The 22,688-nt window shown below is 42.4% G+C and overlaps 3 protein-coding genes across 3 annotated transcripts; 1 reads left to right on the top strand and 2 right to left on the bottom strand.

Moving 5' to 3' along the window:
- Window positions 1-217: 217 nt before the first annotated feature.
- On the bottom strand, window positions 218-2,095 carry SNX4_1 (intercellular trafficking and secretion; the record flags this gene model as incomplete). The annotated part of the gene is made up of 1 exon (XM_064824431.1): window positions 218-2,095. One exon carries the CDS (start codon window positions 2,093-2,095, stop codon window positions 218-220), a length of 1,878 nt encoding a protein of 625 aa, XP_064677367.1.
- Window positions 2,096-5,089: 2,994 nt separating this feature from the next.
- ATC70_005135 (uncharacterized protein) lies at window positions 5,090-5,728 on the bottom strand (the record flags this gene model as incomplete). The annotated part of the gene is made up of 1 exon (XM_064824432.1): window positions 5,090-5,728. One exon carries the CDS (start codon window positions 5,726-5,728, stop codon window positions 5,090-5,092), a length of 639 nt encoding a protein of 212 aa, XP_064677368.1.
- Window positions 5,729-7,581: 1,853 nt separating this feature from the next.
- On the top strand, window positions 7,582-20,026 carry ATC70_005136 (uncharacterized protein; the record flags this gene model as incomplete). The annotated part of the gene is made up of 10 exons (XM_064824433.1): window positions 7,582-7,630; window positions 7,689-7,846; window positions 7,914-8,204; window positions 8,264-8,473; window positions 8,542-8,933; window positions 8,993-17,579; window positions 17,645-19,138; window positions 19,206-19,298; window positions 19,355-19,855; window positions 19,916-20,026. The coding sequence occupies 10 exons, from the start codon at window positions 7,582-7,584 to the stop codon at window positions 20,024-20,026; spliced, it is 11,886 nt and encodes a 3,961-aa protein (XP_064677369.1).
- Window positions 20,027-22,688: the final 2,662 nt, after the last annotated feature.

Below are 22,688 nucleotides of genomic sequence, written 5' to 3' on the forward strand. Positions count from 1 at the left end.
ATTCATCCATTACGAGCTTATTCTAAGAGCAAGCAGCTTGTCTTGTTATGTAATGGATCATTGCGAGTTTAGTATGTATATAATATATGTATATCAAGTATGTAAAGCGTAAGGTTAAAGAGTAGCAGCGACAGAATAATAAGTAGCGATAGTGATAGTAAGAATGAGAAAAAAAAATAAAATAAAATAAATATATACGGGTAATCTAATGAAATATTTAAACAACTGCCTGAGGATTCAAACGATGATTGCCCCATCCTAGCATTGTTTCCGCACCCAAAAACAAGACTTTCCATATTCTAAACATGCATGTAATAAACCCAATAGCCCCCTTATTTCCAGGTGCTTCTTCCACATAGGCTTGCGCTAGGTCAAGAGCAACCCAAGCTGCATCAACAAGGCATACAGACACCTGCATGAGGGGTGAAATTGCATTTGATGGATAAGGATGGTGGCGAGTGTCATTGTAATCTGTGATGGTCAAGGATCGGTTCTGATAATGCGTTGGTAGTAGAGTACCATAGGAGTTGATCTGATGATGCTGCATGTCCTCTTCTTCCATTAAAATGTCTGCCAAAGATTGATATGAACCTGCCGAATGCTGTGTAATGGACTTTTCGTCGGAATGTACTGTACGAAGGTCTGTGCGCTGACTACTGTTGCTGATTATGCTGCAAGAGCTGTTTTCGCTGCTGGTACTGCTGCTACTGCTACTGCATCCACAATGAGCATGATGTTGTTGGTGTTGTTGATGATGGTGATGGTGATGAGGGGAATGATGTTGTTGCTGTTCGTTATCACAGCTAATTAATGGTGCTAATAATGCGTTACTATCGTCTACCACGATGGGCGTACTAAGAGTAACAGGCCGTAAATCTGCTGAGCGGTACCAGTTGAGTACTTCTGGTGACATTGAAAGGTTCATGTTGTGTGCATCTGTGTCGAAAGCACCTTCTGCTGGCTGGTAATTGTGCTGGCCCTCAAGTGCTGCGTTGTATTTATCTTGATTTGTCGTTGCAATTCGCTCATCCCCTTCTTCCTCATATCTATCTTCCTCCTCCTCCTCCTCCTCCTCCTCCTCCTCCTCCTCCTCCTCCTCCTCTTCCTCCTCCTCCTCTTCTTGCACCATTTGGAGTTGACCTTGATACGAATTGCTATTGTGGACCAGTGATTTGTATGGGTTGTTGGAGCTAACTACGCTGTGGTACATTGGATCATCGTCTTCCTCTGGTTTGTCATCAGGATTAACAACATGAAGGGTCAACCCGCTAGAATTATATCGACTGTGGCCCATCCACATGTTCTCATCCATCACCAGCGACGAAGCATGTAACTCATCTTGCTCTTCATCCTCATCCTCAGCCATAAACTGTGAAGCATCGGGAGCCGAAGCACTCATGACCATCACGCCTTCGTCTCCAATAATGAAAGCATCATCATAATAGTCGTATTCTTCCTCATCGCCGTATTCATAATCCATTTGCTGTCCTTGATGCTCATCGTTCTGATAGTATTGCTGCTGCTGCTGCTGCTGATTATCAGATTCATTTGTGCTTTCTGTAGCCATCTGATGCGGGGTATAAATAAAGTCGCCTTCAGTCATCATCACTTTGGGATGTATCACAGGAAATCTCAAAAGAATCTGTTGCGATTTGCTGAATACGCTGTGTATCAACCAGTTTTCGAGAAAGGTATAAGGCGGTCTCTTCCTATATGATGGGCTGTTCTGACGCGAGATCTTATGGCATGTTGTGTAGAAGGTTCTGTTAGCGAGATAGAATGCTTCATCTCCTTCAATCTCTTCCTCTTCCTGTAGAAATTCTGTATTTGGCGGTATATTAAATTGATCCTCCTCGTCGTCTTTATCATCTTCCTCTTCTTCTTCCTCATCATGATCTTGAAGATAGTATACTGCTTGTTGATTCTCTTCCTGCTCGTTTGGATCCAAATGAAACTCGTCTTCGTCTTCCAGCAGTATCAGTACATCTTCTCCGGGGTCTTGGTTTTGTTCCTGAGCTTCCTTTATGTTGATTTGCAAAGAGGGGATATCAACTTGTTGCTGCTCGCGTTGATTATCAGTCATAACCATTGCCATGTTGTTTGTGTGTCAAGAGAGGTAGGGTTTTCAGTATGAGTTAAAGTATACTTTTAGTATGGATATATGGCAAGAGAAAGAGAAAGAGAGAGAGAGAGAGAGAGGTATTAAAAAAAAGAGAGAGAAAGAAAGAAAGATAGAGAGCAACAAAGAGAAAGAAGAAAGAAAGAGAGATAGAGAGAAGCGAAGAATTTTTCCCTTCTCTCGCTCAATTAAACTTTAGCCCTCCCCTTTTCTTATTGTGTGTACCATGCCTTTCTAACATCCATAAAAAATCGGCACAATAGGTCATTATTTGATTATTTAGAATGCACATCTATATTAAATGGTGATAATAAATTAATAAATGCTGTTATTTTATACGAAGCACATTTGCTTATACTCAAACCTTTTGGGGCCATTGTTTTTGAAACAGGTGCTTAATTTAGAACATGAAAAAGAAGCAATTTTTTGTGCTACAGGATCCCATTTATAAGACGAAATTTTGATGCCACCATCACACCATTCGTTGTTTATATCTCAGTTTTCACCTGTTGCTAGTGATTTCCCTCACACAATCCTATCCAGGACACATTTTTTTTTTTGCTGTAAATACCTGGGAATATACAGCATCCGCATGCATTGCAAGTGTGAGCTTCTAAAGTCGGTAATCAGATCTTAACAAGACAACAACTTGCGATTGTAGAAGTCATCCATAATATAGAATAAATCACTGTTGGAGGTTTGTATCTTGGAGTCATTGCATTGCATAGACTATTTATACTTTCAAAAAACTCTACGGTAAATCTTGTGAAAGACTTGCTCTACTCACTATTCAAGACCTAACCACAGGTATATCCGCTTGCACCAATCTTGTAGTGCTCCCCCCCCCTCCCTCAATCACACCATATAGCTTTCATTGAAAGCAAAAATTAAATGTCTATCCTAATTTATTTTCGTTTGCTGATGCATTCTTTGTTTGTCATCAGCCAAAACGTCTTACTTTTTGGGAAATAGCTTATACGTCGTTGCAAAAGGATTGGCTTGAGTTTGACTATTATTAATTCAGGAGGCAACAAAGGAATTAATACAACAAGCGTATAGATGGACAATACCCTGACGCAAGTGGCTTGATTCCGAGGAGTTCTCTGCCAGTCTTTTTTACAAAAGGTTAATTGATAATGTGTATCAAGTTGAATGTGCCTAAGCTGCTATAGAGTATGTGCTGTCATATAACAGTGCATCTGATATTCTGAAGCAACAAATACAAGCTTCATCAAGGTATTGGAGCAGATTCTAAGTGGAAATATTATACTGGAAATGCATACTTCATGAGATAATCAACATTGGAGATGCTATTTTTAAGCGGGGGAATATGCATGCTTTAAATTGCAAATCTTATTGTAATCGAACAAAGCAAGCTACAACTATCTAATCTTAAAATCAAGATTCTCCATCATGTCAAGTATATATTGATAACTTGAAACCAGCAAGTTAATATGGCCCTTTTCGTACGCTCCGATTTTTAAAATGCTCAGTCAAATTCATACATGTGCCGTGTACACATGCAAAGGCTAAACGAAGATTCAATTTCTATTATTCTGAATGATGATCCATAGGATTCCGAAATCTATCGACCTTAAAATTACTTGATTCTTGATAGTAAACACCCATTCAAATTTATATAAAACTTGTAGAGAATTGCAAGGAGAGTACAATGGTATTTATTTTTAGTTTTTGGTGTACATTATTCACCTGATATTTAATGAGATAAATTCTGCGACTTTTTCACTGTTTTCTAAAGATTAATCACTATCTGTCATCAAAACATTTTGTTAAGCATTACCAAACATTGTAGACCAAAAAATTTCCTATCGAATGAGCCTTTACTCAATGTTTTTACATAATCCTCTCATGAAATATTGATAATATTGTCCTGACCAAAAAAATCACCAGATCTTTCGCTTGCTATCACAGGCAGATTTTGAAGGAAAATCGATAATTTTGCATGATACCCTTTTTTGACCATATCTCGACAAATACTCACTGGATTCACACAAAGCAAAGACCATTCGATAGATCTACATTATATCCATTATAATATAAGCGTCTTAAGTACTAGGTGTACGTTCCCTTCATAAATTTGCTCAAAATCATATATTTTATGAGTTATAAGCAGGAGATATCCAATTTTTTATTTATTTATCTATAATAGTCATACCATCGTATAGAGAATTGAAAAAAAAAACAAAAGCTATTAAGCTTGAAGCTCTCATTCACTTAGTAAAATCCAGCGGTATGGCCCTTTGAAAATCGGCTATTTTGAACATTTTCCATCATTACTCATTGACATCGCCCTCAATAACCCCACATCAAACATGCCCTACTCGATCAAAGTACTCTCTACAACTTTCACTACATATACATTCCACATTCATATAGTAATTTAAAAAGTTTTACTAGCAGCATCTATTCAAAATGAGCTATTTTCTAAAATCATCCTTTTCTCAACGACCATCGTTTAAAAGGCAACAGCGGGATTTCAATATAGAACCCGAATTGGAAATTGGAGTTCGAAATTTTGCTTGGACCAATTAAAGTGCTGCCCTGAATAAGTCTTTATTTGATTTTGAAAGAAGTGCAAAGAAATGTTCTCTAAAATAAAAGTTGGTTCGGCTTTATCAGAATTGAATTGTGTTTCAAGATGTCCCAGAGTGAAAGCAATAGAAAAAAGCTGGCGCTAAAGTGCAACCTAATTTCTTCTATTATAATTATTAACTGGAGCGATTCGAGGGACTATAGTAAAACGCCATACATGGTATTTACATTTACTCGATTGGTAATATAATAAAGGATTATTTACCAACTCTCAGTAGTGGGTGCCATTTGAGGTTCCCTGCTATTTTGAGACCCAGATTTACATAACACATTTTAAGCGATTTTTACAAAATCCACAGGAAAAAACAAAGATATTTATTAATGAAAATGCAACTATTGATGGTAAAAAAGGCTCAGCTAGAAGTGTTGCAATTCTCTTCTTTTCGTTTCTTCGCAAGGAAAAAAAGCGCCTTTTTGGAGCTCGGTGCCCAAGCGATCCAAAGACCAGTGGCGAGTGTTGAGCACCTTTTGTAGGGCGCCTACAGCAGAAGTGGGGGAGAGACCAAGATCCAGCTGAAGGTCTTCAACGGAATCAATGATTTTTTTACGGATATTGAACCATTTTCTGTCGTCTCTTCTCCATTTAGCGCCCCACTTGTCTTCTAACTCTTGAACAGACCAGAATCCATCTCGACCTATTGTCCACTCGTCCCAAAGATCACACACAGTTGTCACTTGTCGACTCATTTTGTATAACGGTACACCTTCTTGATTATATGGAAGTGAAATAGTTGCAACTGCGGTGTTGTTGTAATCTGGTGGTGGTGGGCTTTCTTGGGCTTTTTTCGAAAATTGTTTTGATTGCGATACATCTTCTGATCTTGGCAAGGCAGAGGTATTTGCGACAGCGCCTGTTGTCGCTACTGCTTGGTTCCCTTGGTCCATCCTAAAAGACAGTTGCAGTTGCTGCTTTCCGGTGACTATATTGTCAAACACTTTTTGCATTTGCTGCTGGATTTCATCCGACTTCTTTTGACGTTCATTCAATTCTCGCATTGTATTTGCTATACTTCGATTGATGCTGGAAAGCTGCTCTTGTACTTCAGGAGCAAATCTTTCAATAATTAATGAATGGGGCACTTCATTTTCCTCAACGTGAGCTTTTACTTTTCTATAAACAAAGCAAAAAGATCAGACACACAGTTTTCATTTTGAAAAAAAAAAAAAGCTTTATACCTTTGAAATTCTAGAAAGAGTGGGTTTCTGATTAAATTTCAGGAACATAAGTACAAACTAAAAGCGAAAAAAAAAGTTCTTTCAGGTGTTAATTAACCAAAAGAATACATATATTTTTTATGATAAGGCCTCGGATAACGCACATATCATTAGAATGTATTAAATCCTAATATTTTTTATGTAAATGTCAAATATACACACTTGGAACGAAAACTGGAACCCAAAGATCAATAACAATTGTTATTTGACAAAGTATTGGCTTATAACAAAAGTTATCACTCCAATCGGGTTCCAATTTTGCTGGGAACCCAATTTTTTTTTTTGGAACCTCCAAAAAAAATAATATTAATTATGATAATTCACTTAGCACGCATTTCAGAAACAAACTATACCGAATCAAATCTCTGATGATCTACAGGAACTTTATTTTTCTACGATAGACCCGTTTTTTATATGATTTTTGGTATATCCATGATGACATATCTAAAAAATTGTGTTTGAAGTGTTTACAACACCATTGTTAGATTGCATGCATGTAGTCACCTTTTACTACATTTACAGGAATTTCTGTCAACATACTTTTTATCATGACGTATGTTCTTGTATAGGAGGACACGTGTATCCACGTTTCATAAAAAAACAAGTTAATATGGTGGGGATGAATTATTGTGAGTAGTATAATGTACTGTATATAGTTTATTTTACATACTCCTAGCCCTGTAGCTCCGAGCCCTATATTCATTCATTTGACAAGCTTGAAATTAGATTTATGCAATCTTCGTTGGCATGCTTGAATTTCATAATTACGCTTTGACATGAAACGATTTCAGTCTTTGCATTTATTGCGCAACTATTCTCTGATTGATAACAACTCTCATGTTCTGTTTCATGCTGTTTTCTGACATTTTTCTTTTTGAGATTGACATCTGCAGAAGTGGTGCATTCAATATGGTAGACAAGTTTTTTTCTATCAAATTTGATGAGTGTATTAGTTCACTTAATTTCCAACAAAGCGAGATACATGTTGTGTGATGGTAATAAGCAATATATGTAGTATCATCTACCAAGAGTATATAATCACTGGATACATATACAGTGATGATCGCTCAACATGTTGACAGTATTCTATCTACCGACTGGATATATGCCATGTTTCTATTACATTGCATTCACAATAGATGAAACATCGAGCACGCAATAAAAGAATAGAAAAGCTGCTAGGGATCGCTAGTAGCTGATAGTGGATATTTTGACTATAGTCATCAAACATACTTTTCACCATACATCTACATATTCACTCAACCCAAAACTCTGCCAGACGATTTGCTTTAGAGTACACAAATGTAATATCCAAAAGTCAAAGGGGTTTACCATCCTGTCATTTAGTTGGCCAACTGCATCAATGGCCACATCGAAATTGAGACAGGCTTTCTGTGACAAACAACTCATTCAGAAGACAGTCTACTCACGTGAGTGCCAAATTTCCAGGTATTTTAGCATTTGAAATGAACTTTCCAACATTGAGGGGGATTTCTCTTTTTCATACATTTCGCGACGATTTTCTGGCTGATTTCCAACAAATACATTACATTGACCTCTGTAGCGACATTTCATCAACAAGCACTGTAGTTTCAATCCAGACAACTCTCATCACATCTTAATACACCCAGCATATGACGACTTTACAAGTCTACGCGCATAGACTAAGCGATCCAAATTTAGGTAAAGGTGTCCAAGCTAATCATGTTGCATCCATACTGACTTGTTCTTTTCAATATAGCACCAGCATTAAAAGTAACTATAGCAAATGAATTGAGAGACCAAGTAGAAGTATTTCAAACTTTGGAATACTCTCGATTCTTGGCTACTTTGATACCAGTCTTTGTGGATATTTTACAAAACGGAAATCCAGTTTTTCAAAGCAACGTGCCTGAGCAAGTAAGAGGAACTATACCGCAGACCTAGGGTCACCAAATCACTTGTACTGACATGTCGTTGAATACAGAAACTGCGCAACATTATATTGGAGATTATTTATCGATTGCCACAGACAGATACACTGAAAGAATATGCACCTGAACTATGTAAAATGCTGTTGCATTTACTGCGAGTTGAAAATGAAGACAACGCTGTTGTATGTGTCAAAATTATCATTGATTTGCATCGAAGTTTTCGACATGTTCTTGAGGATCAAGTGCAACCATTCCTGGATATAGTGCAAGAAATCTTTAAAAATATGGAACAAACCGTCAAAGATGTATTTGATGCGCCCAGCACACCCATAGGCTCTGCCACTGTAAAGTAGTCTGCCGATCTATTGCTTTTGACCAAGTTGACTAACATGAGATGACTTAGCCTGGCACCAATCCATTATTAGCCACATCCCCAAGACCCAACTCACCAACAGCAGCCGAATTACCAGAATCGCCATCCAAACCATTACCAAAGAGTATGTTTAGTTTCAAGGTGCTTACAGAATGTCCCATCATTGTGGTATTATTGTTTCAATCATATCGACGTTTCGCCACAGAGAACATTATGAAATTTGTACCATTAATATTCCAGGTACGTTTGATACAACCATCAAAAATACGCCATCATAATTTGACAGCATTTTGTGATTTCTGCAATAGACATTGAGTCTTCAAGCAAAACCACAAGCGGAGGCTGCTAATGCCGCGCAGGCCCGTGGCGAAGTATTTGTGGGTGTCAGTTCAGAGATCAAAAACCGATCTGTCTACAATGACTTTATTGTCGCACAAGTCAAGACCATGTCCTTCTTGGCCTACATTCTTCGCAGCTATGCAACACTTTTACGATCATTTCAAAGCCAAATCCCAGATGTTGTGTTACGGTTACTGCGAGAATGTCCACCCGAATCCTCCGGCACAAGAAAAGAACTGCTGGTAGCTACAAGACACATCCTGTCCACTGATTTCCGCTCTTCTTTTGTACCAAAAATCGATCTACTGCTCAATGAGAAAGTGCTGATTGGTACAGGCGTTACATCGCACGATACCTTGAGGTAAGATTTGCACAATAGATCAGTCAATATTAGACAACAGCGACTTACAATGGCTGTAGACCTTTGGCATACAGCATGCTTGCAGATCTTGTCCACCATATTCGATCTGAACTCACGCCCAGCCAACTGTACCGCACAGTCTACATCTACTCTCGCAACCTACATGACGCTACATTAGCGCCCAGCATACAAACCATGTGTGGCAAACTGTTACTCAACTTGATTGACTGTATTATAAAGATTCCCAACAAGAAAGAAGGCCGAGATTTGCTAATGCGCATCTTGGATGCATTTGCCAGCAAATTTGCTGCCCTGAACATTCAATTCAAGTCATGCTTAAAACAACATATTAGAAAGAATAAAAAGACATCCACCAAAAGCACCACAGACTCAGAACCAAATGCAGCAGCAGCAACAGCAGCAAATAACATGGAAGGGATCATCAATGACGACTTTGACTTTGACAGAGCTCGGTCCATTCACACAGCCTCTTTTGCATTGGATCCACAGCAAGATGGCATCAAGGATGGCCGCTTCTTGTTTAAAAATCTGGCCATTGGATTAAAGCCTCTCTTTATTGGATTGAGACACTGCAATCCAACACCACCGCTTGACGCCAATGTGCAAATTTACTCTTCTTTTGCGCGAGGATTCTCTGAAGATGACATCCATGTGTTTCTGCGTGTGTTCAAGGAGGGCATCATGTGCTTTGAATACTACAACATTGAGAATTATGGCCCTGATGGCACACTGCCAAACGAGATCATCAAACAAGAGGATGTGGATGAGGGTTCCATCGGCGCTAATGATCTCTCGCTCAAGATTGGTACGCAAGTGGCTGCCGAAAAGGAGATTCTAGACATGTTTGCTATTGTGTTTACGTTGCTCGATCCAGCCGTGTTTCAAGAAATCTTTGTATCTCAAATGAACTTCTTTTTTGATCGCATGCTGATCAACACGTCTTTGGTGCACATTGCTCAGTACTTTTTGGTGAACGACATTTCTTCTCAAGGCTTTGCTGCCATCTTGTTCCGCTTCTTGATTGATCGCATTGACCATCTGGGCGAAGAAAACATGCATTATTCAGCGGTCATGCTCCACCTGTTCCGTCTGGCGTTCATGGCAGTGAATCTGTTTCCCGATGCCAATGAAGTGACCTTGCAGCCTTACCTTGGTAACTTGGTGACCTCCTGCTTCAAGCTCTCTGCCAAGGCCAAAGAGCCAGCAAACTACTTTTTACTGTTGCGTGCCTTGTTCAAGAGCATTGGTGGTGGAAGATTTGAATTGCTCTACAAGGAGGTGTCTCCCTTGTTGCAAGTCTTGTTAGAAAATCTCAACTCATTACTGACATTGGCTCATCGCACTGAAATGAGAAACCTGTTTGTCGAGTTATGCTTGGCTGTGCCTGTGCGTTTGAGTACCTTGCTACCGTATCTACCCTATTTAATGAGGCCTTTGGTAATTGCTCTTCAAGCAGATCATGAATTGGTGACACAAGGCTTGAGAACCATGGAGCTCTGCAACGACAATTTGAATCCCGAGTTTCTGGATCAGATCATGGCACCTGTGATGGAGGAACTCATGGCTGCTCTATGGAGTCATCTGCGTCCCTTGCCCTACAGCCAGCAACACTCGCATGTAGCTATGAGAATCTTGGGTAAATTGGGTGGTAGAAACAGACGCATGCTAAACAGACCTCCCCGACTGGATTACGACAAGCGTGTGGAGAGTGGTGTTTCAGTAGAAATCATGTTTGATGCCAGCAGTACACCTCATACACTTCCCCTGGATAAATGCCTTCAAGTTGCTTGCAATACTTTGGAGAAACGTGATGCTGATGTATTCTACAAGAAGCAGGCTTATGAATTCCTCAAGGCAAATATTGTCATGATGTTGGAGTTGGATGAGGGGCCCGACACTTTGGCTCAGTCACTGTATCAGCGCGTTAAGCAACATCTTTTGCAGGCAGACGCCATTGTATCCTCTACAGCCAATGAACCCACTGCTGCTACTACTACTGCTGCAGATGCTGATAAACAAACGGAGGACCAACAGAAACCAACCGAGACAACAACAGAAGACACGGCCACTGACATGGATGTGGATAGTAAGCCAAACGAAAAGCCCTCTGAAGGCAGTAGCGAAAGCACTGTGGTAGGTGATGCACTTTCAGAGTCTGGTTTGAAACCCAAGAGATTAGCTGGCAACGGGTATATCAAGTATCTCTCGAAACGTGTGGGCCAGGAGGATGCACTTCGCACCATGATGGTCGCTATTATCAAGGCATCCACGCTGACAGAGATTTCTGATGATGCTTGGCCCTTGTTTGAAAACATTTGCCGGCATTTCATGCTATTGCACATTGGCGAGGCCATTGAAGCCAAGGAGACAGGAAGCAAGCCCTTGTCTGATATGATGGATGAGCGATTATCCGTTCAAAGCCTCAACACAACTATTTTAGTGGACGCTATTGTCAAGGTGATCTCCTCCGAAGACGCTAAACTTCGCGCGCGTGCTGAGGAATCTGTGCAGCTCTGTTTCGACACGGCTGTCAAGGTCTTGGGAAGTAAAGATTACGTATGGCAACTGCCCATCTTTCGTGTATTCGCATCGCAGTTTGGCTCTTGCTGCTACAAACAAGAATGGTTCAGCAAACGTGGCGGATGTCTAGGTATCTCCATCATCAGCTCTCAATTGGACATGGGCACCAAATGGATGCGCGAACATGAGCTTGACTTCATTCGTTCCCTGCTGTTTGTGCTCAAGGACGCGTCTCCAGAGATGGCCAATGTCAATACGGTGGAAGCCACACAAACTTTGTCGCATGTGCTCAAGGTCTGCAACCGTCCTGAAGACGACGAGTCTCCAGAAGCGCAACAAAAGTTCCAAAACTTGATCGCGCTGCTGTTGAGTGAATTGTCCAACTCCAACAGTGCTGTGCGTGAAACGATTCAATCTTCCTTCCAACTACTTGCTGATTTGACCGGCAACGAAGTAACCGAATTACTGGCCCCTGTGCGTGAACGTCTTGTAGCGCCCATCTTTGCTAAACCCCTGAGAGCGCTTCCTTTTGCCATGCAAATTGGACACATTGACGCCATTACGTACTGCCTTACCTTGCGACCTCCCTTTTTGGATTTCAATGACGAGCTGATTCGATTGCTGCATGAAGCATTGGCCCTCGCAGATGCAGAAGATCAGGCTCTGGTCAGTAGAAGTTCTCAATATAAGAACGCTACCTCGTTGATGAACCTGCGTATTGTGTGCATCAAGCTGTTGTCTGCCGCTATGGCATGCTCTGATTTCTCAAACCAACGTCAAACACACACGCGTGCTCGTATCATTCAAGTCTTTTTCAAATCCTTGTATTCCAAGGCGCCAGAAGTGGTGGAAGCAGCGCATCGTGGACTAAAGCAAGTGCTCGCTCAACAACACAAGCTCCCCAAGGAACTGCTGCAACAAGGCCTGCGTCCCATCTTGACAACATTGTCCAACCACAAAACGCTGAGTGTGGCTGGTTTGGAGGGTCTGGCGCGTTTGCTCGAACTGTTGACCAACTATTTCAAGGTGGAGATTGGTAAGAAGCTGTTGGACCATCTGAAGCAATGGGCAGAACCCAAGGTATTGCAAGAGGCTGCCAACAAGAATCTGAGCGAAAACCACGAAGTTAAGATCATTGTAGCTATTCTCAATATTTTCCACCTACTTCCTGCTGCTGCTCACATCTTTTTGGACGATCTGGTCACAGTGGTGTTGGAAATGGAGGGCCATCTGCGTCGTTCCATCTCGAGTCCCTTTCGACCCAACTTGATCAAGTACCTCAACAGATATCCCACAGAGACCATTGCCTACTTTTATGATCGCCTAGATCAGCCTCGTCACAGTCGACTCTTTATCGATGTGCTCAGTACTGAAAACGCAGAGCAGCTGCGCAACGAGGTGGCTAAATCGCCCAAGGTCTTGATTGAAAAGACGTTCCAAGTAGCTGACAATGCTACCATGCATTACCAAGGTGTACTGATTGTGCGTGAGATCGTGGCAAATGATCCCCAGTGGCTGTTGGGCCAACCCGAGCTTCTGGAAAGCTTGTTGGCATTGTGGCGTTCGCCCGGTCGCTTTGATACCATGAAGAAGGACGACGAGCAAGGTCTGCAGACCACACGCGAGTCCTTGTACCTGTCTCACATCTTCATCTCGTACCTGCGTCTCAACCCTGACAACATTGAGGTCACATTTGAAGTAGCTGCTTTGTTTGCACAGGAATCTGTCATGGATCTATCTTATCTACGCGAGTTCTTTCTCAACGATGTTGCCCTCAACTATCCATCCGAGAGAAAGCGTCTCATTATCGACAAGTTTTTGCAGCAATACACGGATATCACTGTCTCTCCTTACCTGCGCATGATGGCGCTTCGCCATGTCATCAATCCTGCCCTGTTGGTCACCATGACACGGAAAAGCTGTGCCCAAGTGCTTGATGTCAAAGTGATGGAGCAATTGCACAGTAAGATTTGGGGCAATTTCAGCTCTGAATCTAGCGGCGATGAAGACCAATATGCAGAGGATTCGCTTCGTATTGAACTGCTGCAACTGACAGCCATGATTATCCAATACGCACCACAGTTGATGACAGACATGCGCAAAGACGTGATCAAGTTTGGCTGGCACTACTTGCGTTTGGAAGATGCTACCTGTAAACAAGCAGCCTACGTCCTTGTTGCTCGCTTCATCACCGCATTTGAGACGCCCAGCAAGATTGTGATTCAAGTCTACGCTGCTCTGTTGCGTGCGCATTTGTCTGAGGCTCGCACCTTGGTCAAGCAAGGTCTGGATATCATCTCTCCCGTGCTTCCCAAACGTGTACCGTTGCTTGGTAATGAGCGTGTACCTACTTGGATTCGTCTCACGCGTAAGGTGGTGGTGGAAGATACACACAGTATCTCTCAAATGGTCAATGTGTATCAATTATTGGTGCGTCAACCTGCCCTCTTTTACGACTACCGCGAACATTTCCTGCCTCAGATTGTCAATGCACTGCCAAAGCTTGGTTTGCTGCAGAACGCTACGCCCGAGAACAAGCTACTTACTGTGGAATTGACAGAACTGATGTTGAGTTGGGAAGAGACGCGTCTACAGAACCAGAAAAAGAAGCAACAAGAGCAAGAGCAACAAGGAGATGTGCCCATGTCTCCCTCTGGTAAGAGATTGGCGGATGCTGTGCCTGATACACCTCAAAAGAAGACAAAGGCAGAAGGCGCAGATGGCCAAGTCAAGGCTGCTTCTACAGCTCTCTCCACATCCAACACTGCTAATGCTTCTGATGCCAGCAAAGAGTATGGACCTACACTCACACTGAGAGAAAACACCATTGGCTATCTTGTTCGTCTTGCCTGCAGTGTCTACACGCCCTCTGATATGATGCGTCGTCTTGTACAGCGTGTATTGAACCTGATCAAAAAGTTCCTGGACCCTGAAATCTGGCCTGATGTCCATATCAAGTTTACTCATCTGGAACGCACTTTGAATATCAAGGAAATGAACGAGATGTTGGTGTCCAGTGTGTGCAGTGCCTTGGATATACTCCATATTGATATTGCGCACAAGCCCTCTGAATGGTACTTTGTCAATATGAATCAGCTTTATCGCCTGCTGGAGAACAGCATCAAGTCGGATAACGTTAAGGTGCACACGGCGCTTCAACCTGTTTTGTCTTGCATTTTCGGCGCCATCAATCAGACGACAGGTGCTGATAACAGAGAGGAACCTCAGCATCCTGATGTCGCTGCGTTTGTTTCGTTGGTGGATTCCACCATCACAGATGGTATGGCGAGTATGAACAACATTTATGCGGTGCTCAAGCTGCTTCAAGCGGCTAGCACAGGACGCAGTGAACAACTAGATCCTTTTGTGCCGGGTATTGTCAAGATGCTTCAAAAACTGACCAAAGAACACATCTCATCCGCCGCGTCTGCTGCCACCTCGTCTGTTGCTGCTTCTTCTTCTTCTTCGGGTCATGATTCGCAAGTCAATCTGTTGATTTTGGGCCTTAATCTTCTGAAAAAGAGGATCTCGCATCTCGGTGATCAGCGTCGTTGGTTCTTGACGTGTCTCATTCAACTGATTGAAAAGTCGCCTGACGTTCAACTGTTGCACGCCATCTTGGACATGCTCAAGGATTGGACACTCAACAAGACCGAGACCTTCCCCACCGTCAAGGAAAAGGCTGGCTTGTTGGTCAAGATGATGAGCCTGGAGAGCCGCAATGATACGCGACTGACAGAAGATTTCCTTGATCTCGTCATCAAGATCTACAGCAACCCCTCTTTTGCTCGTTCTGAACTGACGGTGCGTCTGGAGCAAGCCTTCCTGCTGGGTACTCGTAATGACAATCCTCATATCCGCAGTCAGTTTATGCGTGTCTTTGATCGCAGTATTAGTCGTACCACCTACACGCGCTTGAACTACATTTTGGGCGTGCAAAACTGGGAGTCTCTTGCCAATATCTTTTGGATTCACCAGGCTCTGGATATGCTGTTTGGTGCCATCAAGGTCAATACTCACATCATGACACCCCATACACTGAAAATCAAGTCAATCAAGTCCATTGGCAACCTGCACACTGCTTCTGCTGCTGCTGATGAGGAGGAACCTACCGAGATGGATGTGCCTTCTGAACTCAACACTGTTGTTCAACAACACCAAGCCTTTTTAAAAGAGTTACAGACCTCCGATATCAACAGTGCCATCACAAGCACACGTTATTTGCAGTACCTGGATGATGACACGGCTTTCAAGCTGTGGGTAGATTTGTTCCCCATGTGTTGGTCTGTGCTCAGCAGCACCGAGAGACATGACATGGCCAAGGTCATGATCACGTTATTGGCCAAAGAGTACCATAACAAGCAAGCAGAACTGAGACCCAATGTCATTCAAGCGCTGTTGACTGGTATTGCACACACCAATGCCAGCATCAAACTGCCACCTCATCTGGTCAAGTATCTCGGCAAGACGCACAATGCTTGGCACATTTCGATGGAAATCCTGCAACAATCTGCCCTGAAAAGCAGCTGTGCTATGGACTCTTTCTCCAAGGACGATGTCAATAACCGCGAGCGCACACTGGATGCACTGTCTGAATTGTATGCAGATTTAGATGAAGACGACATGTTTGATGGGCTGTGGAGACGTCGCAGTGCCTACGCTGAAACTAACGTCGCAGTGTCTTGCGAGCAGATTGGCAACTGGTCTCAAGCACAAACCATGTATGAAAATGCACAAATCAAGGCGCGTAGTGGCGTTCTTCCGTTCACTGAATCAGAGTACATGCTATGGGAGGATCACTGGATTGCGTGCTCTCAGAAACTGCAACAATGGGATATTTTGGCTGACCTGTCAAAGCATGATGGTAACACCAAGCTATGGTTGGATTGTGCATGGCGATTATCTGACTGGGCTGCCGACCGTGAAAGCTTAGAGCATGCTGTGGCTCAGCTGTCAGATGCACCTACACCGCGTCAAAAGGCCATGGAAGCCTACCTGGCACTTATCAAATCGCAAACCACTGATGACAGACTGCAGGAGTTTACTCGTGTTTGCGAAGAAGGTGTCCAATTGTCCCTGCAAAAGTGGTACGCTCTGCCTCGTATCGTGTCTCAAAGCCATCTGCCTCTGCTGCAGGTGTTCCAGCAATACCTCGAGTTGCACGAAGCCAGCCAAGTGTTTGCAAGTCTGGTCAGCACCAATGTCCAAAACTTGGAACAACGCTCAAACGAGCTTCGCAGCATCTTGGGTACATGGCGTGATCGCTTGCCTAATGTCTGGGATGATATCAACATGTGGAGTGATGCTGTGGCCTGGCGTAGACACATCTTTAACGCCATCAACCGCGTCTACCTGCGTATGATTCCAATGCTTCCTAATCAGCAAGCCAATGGACAACAGAACGGCATCGCCTTTGCTTATCGCGGCTACCACGAAACAGCCTGGATCATCAACAAATTTGCACATGTGGCTCGCAAACACAAGCTCAAGGACGTCTGCTTGAACCAATTGAACAAGATTTACACGCTGCCCAACATTGAGATCCAAGATGCCTTTTTCAAGTTGCGCGAGCAAGCAAAATGCTACTACCAAGACACTACAACACTGGCCGCTGGCTTGGATGTCATTACCAACACTAACCTCAACTACTTTTCTCTGCAACAAAAGGCTGAATTCTTTACATTGAAGGGTCAATTCTTGGCTAAATTGAAACAATGCAACGAAGCCAATGAAGCGTTCGTCAATGCGGTGCAGATTGATCTGTCTTTACCAAGAGCCTGGGCCGAATGGGGTCGCTACAACGATGGCAGATTCAAGGAAAATCCGACGGATTTAAGTTGGGCCAACAATGCGGTTAGTTGTTACTTGCAAGCAGCGGGTATCTACAAGAATGCCAAGGCGAGAAAGTATCTCTTGAGGGTGCTTTGGCTGTTGAGTCTGGATGATACCAACGGCACTATTTCGCGTGCTTTTGAAGGGTACAAGGGTGAATGGCCTGTGTGGTATTGGATCACGTTCATTCCTCAATTATTGATGGGATTGCAACAAAGAGAAGCCAAGCATGCGCGCGCCATCTTGATTCGTATTGCAAAGCAATTTCCTCAGGTAAGTAAAATGCGCATGGAGATAATGATGGATACACATGGACTCATCTGAAATGACAATGTTAGGCATTGCACTTTCAACTTCGTACGGCTAAAGAAGACATGCTGAAAAGATCCAATGCTGCAAATGCTGCAAAGAATGCTGCTGCTGCTGCTGCTGCTGCTGGTTCTACCTCAACACCTACATCTGCTTTGGATACCAACACCAGCAAGCCAGAGACGCCTCAGAAGGACAAGGAGAGTGCTGATTCCAAGACAGAAACGTCTGGTGACAAGGAGAAGAAGGATGAAACACCTAGTGAGAACCCAGAAGCAAAGGAGACGCCTACAGATGCTATCAAAGATGAAAACAAGACGGAAGCAATGGATGTGGATGTTAAGGAAAAGACGCCTGAAATGAATGGAGACCAGGCTGCTGATAGCAAAAAGGTGGACTCAGATACGGAAATGAAACCAGCTGACGAGGATAGCAGCAAAAAGGAGGAATCGGCTGCTGCAGAAGAAGTCAAATTAGAGCCCACAGCTGCAGCTGCCAACACCAAGGCCCCACCTCCTCCCATCTTGACAGGCCCTTCCATGGCTGCTGCTGCTGCTGCTACTACAGCTACTTCTGCTAATGGCGCTGCTGGCCCAGGCACACCCACTACTGCTGCCGGGCCACCTGCTCATCCGTTGGACGAAATCATGGCCATGCTCAAGACGGGATACCCACTTTTGGCATTATCCATGGAAACCATGGTGGATCAAATCCAACTCAAGTTCAAGCCTCAAGCAGATGAAGACATGTATCGTCTCGTCGTGGCCTTGTACAATGAAGGCGCTCAGCAATTGCTCTCTCGTTTGATGAACCCCAGTGACACCTTGCAACTGACATCTGCCACCATTGGCAACATTGCTCGTTTTGCCGATAGTCTGTATCCAGGACACATGAAGGCTGCTTTTGTACATGATTTCGCCACCACCAAATTGAATTTAGAGGAATACGTGGCCAAGCTGAGATTATGGCGTGATAAGTTTGAGGCCATGCTGGATGCTCGTCCTCGCAAACAGAAACTGGAAGCTTGCAGCCATTATCTTGTGGAATTCCAGCACCAAAAGTTTGACGATGTGGAGATTCCAGGCCAATACTTGTTGCTCAAGGACAACGCCAACGACTTTTTGCGTATTGATCGATTCCTGCCTGAAGTAGAAGTGGTGCGTAGCTATGGCAACTGTTTCCGTCGTTTGACCATTCGTGGCCATGATGGCAGTCTTCATCCTTTTGTCATTCAGAACCCTGCTGCGCGTCAGTTCCGTCGTGAGGAGCGATTGATGCAGCTGTTTAGAATTTTGAATGGTGTCTTGGAGCGCAAAACGGAGAGTCGTGCTAGAAACCTGAGATTCCATTTACCTGCTATTGTGCCTCTGGCGCCCAATGTGCGTATGGTGCAAGATGATCCTTCTTACTGTACCTTGTATGATGTGTATGAAGATCACTGCGATAGTACGAATATGCACAAAGACGATCCACTGGCTTATTTCATTGAAAAATTCAAGAACAATGCAAACAAGACGACAGATGTAAGTGCCACGCGCAAAAAAAAAGAGATGTCTACACGGGGAACTGAACTGACTTGCCATTGCATAGGTTGTGGGCATGAAGACAGAAATGTTGAATTTGAGACTGGAGATTAACCAAGAAATTGCAAAGAATATGGTGCCTGCCAACATCTTGAGCAAGGTTCGTACAGCATGTTACATTCTTTGATAGGACATGTTATTCATGCAATTATATAGTATATGCTGCGTACCCTTGGATCTTACACGGATTACTGGATGCATCGAAAGCAATTCATTGCCCAATATGCTACTGCCACATTCATGTCTTATCTTTTCAGCGTGGGTCACCGTACACCTCACAAAATCACCATGTCTCGTGAGACAGGCAGCATCTGGATGACTGAATTACTGCCTGGATGGAACCAAAACAACCCTATGCTTGGAAACGGAGAGACTGTGCCTTTTAGATTCACACCCAATATTCAAGATTATATCACGCCTGTGGGTGTGGAAGGCTTGTTTACCAGCTGCTTGATGGCCACTGCGCGTAGCTTGACTGAACCTGATTTGGAACTGGATCAATACTTGAGTCTCTTTGTGCGGGATGAGTTGATTACATGGCACATGTCTAACCATCGATCTGTGACAGATGCGCAGTTCCGTGAGAGAGTGCAAGCCAATGTCAATCAAGTGATTACAAAAGCACAATTCCTGTCATGTAGAACAGAGAATGACAAGGTAAGAGAACAAGGTGTGAGACGGCAACCTGGAAAGAGATGCTAATAACTTTTATGATAGACTATGAGTGCTGACCATCCTATCAGTCAAAACGTCATTGATCTCATTTCTCAAGCAAGCAACCCACAAAAGATGGCTCAAATGGAATCTACATGGATGCCATGGTTGTAGATCATCTTTCCAGTAGCTAGAATCAATAAAACTTCACCGCGCAGTGCTACCTGCTACAAATTCATCTCTTATTGTCTTGATACTGTGAATGAAGCAGCATTGTCTGCCCAAAGTTTTTTTGACCAAACTCGCAGTCTATCTCGTGCTATCACAAAAAAATATATATATATCACATCTCTGACCGTGAAACATATTATAGATACATCAACAATGTATGATTACAACAAATCGAATACATTTTTAACTCGAAATGCCACATCAATGCACTCACTACCTGTCGGCTATACATAAATGATGATTGTTTACTGTGGAGGAGATGTCGAAGTGGTAATTTTCGGCCTGCGTGTATGTTTTCCCGTTGGAAATGGTGAGGCATGTTGGAATAAATATACCATAATCAAGTAGCTCGTTCTCTTTGTTTTTTAGCGGATTATTCTTCTAAAACAGAAGAGGACAAATGAGCAACAAGTCAGATCTTGGAGAGCCATTGCTTGTAAAGGCACTCAAATATATTTAGTACCCATGAGTATTGCAGTATGTAGGACTGTACAGCTCATTTTTGTATCATACTAGATGTCTATGTTTCGTTTTGTGATTAATTCCAAGAGACGAAGAGATGTCTATCATTCGCCACTTACAGGTACTTTGCCCCTTTCGCGGCATGATGGCCATGAAAGCTTTGATAGGTACCGTTCTGATAAGCTGACCTTCTAGTGAAATAAACCTGAAGAGAAAGCAAAGAAAAACGCTGTGAACGCAGCTTTATTTGATGCAAACATGGCGATTAAAAACTTGCTAATGTTATTGACATCTACCGCTCCTAAGCTGAAACATCAAAGCGCTATACAACATGTAGCGTTGCCATGGTTTCATACATCTACCTTTGTAAGAGTATGAGATGTAATAGATACTGCAGGATACTCTCAAATCTACCAACGACGAGGTTTTGCTTATCCTTTGTCACTTCATCTAACTCGATTACAATTTCAAAATGTATTCTTACTAATACATACTTTTTGATTAGAAATGAATGCAATAGTGAAGGTTTACACTAGGACTAAGATAATGATTCTCACGTAAAATGGATGACTACTGAAAATAGACGTCCATTCATGTATTACCATGACATTCGTCGTATTGACGTCTGCCTGAATAGGGTTCGCATTTACAAACATCAATTGGCAAATCCACACACTGAACAAAGGAGAATTGAATTATTCCGGTTCCTGAAATCCGGGCAAAAACTTTGTTTCTTGTAATGAAAAATTCACATTAGCTGAATTCCAGCCTTTTTCAAATGACTTAGGTAATCACAAGGACAAAATGGCAGAATTTCTATACTAGACACAAACACCAAACAAAGAAAAGTTGACACCAGGTTAAAACCGTTGTTGAATGTTGCTGTTTCAGCAACATTGTGTGTGTACTTTTTCTAGGATCTTTTAAATTTTGCCGAAGGACATTTTTTTGATCCGATCTCAAGATCCCTCATCGTACATGTCGGTTGTGCATGAATTTCGCCTTGCACATTTTCTAGTCGATGGCTGCTAGAATATCTATAGTATATTTATTACCATTCCTATCATTGCGATGCTATTTTTTGATATTGGTAAACAAATAGACTAGCATGAAGGCTGAAGCATGCTTTCAGTAACACATAACATGACTCTTTTCAAGAATGGATGAATAGTATGCCGCAGACAGTATCCTTCTGCAACTGAACACAAGAATAGACTTGCCAATTTGAGATGAAAAATAAGGCTATGTTTTGTGGGGAGTCAGGGTCAGTTCCTTATACATGCGAATCCGAGGAAGTACCTGCCAGATCAAGCAACATGTCTCTCTCTCTCTATCTCTCGCTTTCAATTACTGCTCTCATGCATTTGACCTCTAATAATAAAAAATTACATATTTTACATAGATACATTGCGCATAGGATAGCCACATCATACATTTGCTTTGTAGCTTGTCATAATGCAATGACTAAAAGGTTTCCTGTTTTCTCACAAGACATTTGGTGGGAAAACCAAAAGAAAAATAATGGTTTGTGATACCTACACTCGTTTATTGTAATGCACAACAGGACGCAGCTTTCTGTCCCACTCTTTGCTGCTGTTGCTGCTATAGAATGTTTCTTTTTATGATGACGATCACCGTCTGATTCTGTTGGTTCGCTGTCTCTCTCTCTCTTTCTTATAACAAGATCTATTTTATGCCCAAATATATATATTATAGCTAATTTTAGGTACACATAAAGATGCATTGTAAATCTAAATATACGGTCAATTCGTACCTTTTTCTCTCGTTTACGGCCAGTTTTATGAATACATCTACATTAGCAGCACAGCAAACCAAGACAATAGGCACTGTCATTTCGGAATAATGGCTTCAGGGAACACACACCCTGAGGAGAATTTCTGGATAATAAAAATCCTCAACTCATATGACACTTGTTTGTACAATATAGACACACATCAATACGATGCTACCCTAAATTAAGTCTATTTTCAAAATTCATGCGGGGTCCACACACAAACCAATTTAGTATAAAAGATGCCTCTGCTTTGCCTTCATCTCCCCCTTTTTTTTTCTCTCTCTCGCAATAGCAATTCTTTATTCGATCTTCATCTTTTTACCTTTTCATACATTTCTATTTGACATA

This window comes from Mucor velutinosus, assembly GCF_035048745.1.
Source record: "Mucor velutinosus strain NIH1002 chromosome Unknown tig00001542, whole genome shotgun sequence".
Taxonomy (NCBI): Eukaryota; Fungi; Mucoromycota; class Mucoromycetes; order Mucorales; family Mucoraceae; genus Mucor; species Mucor velutinosus.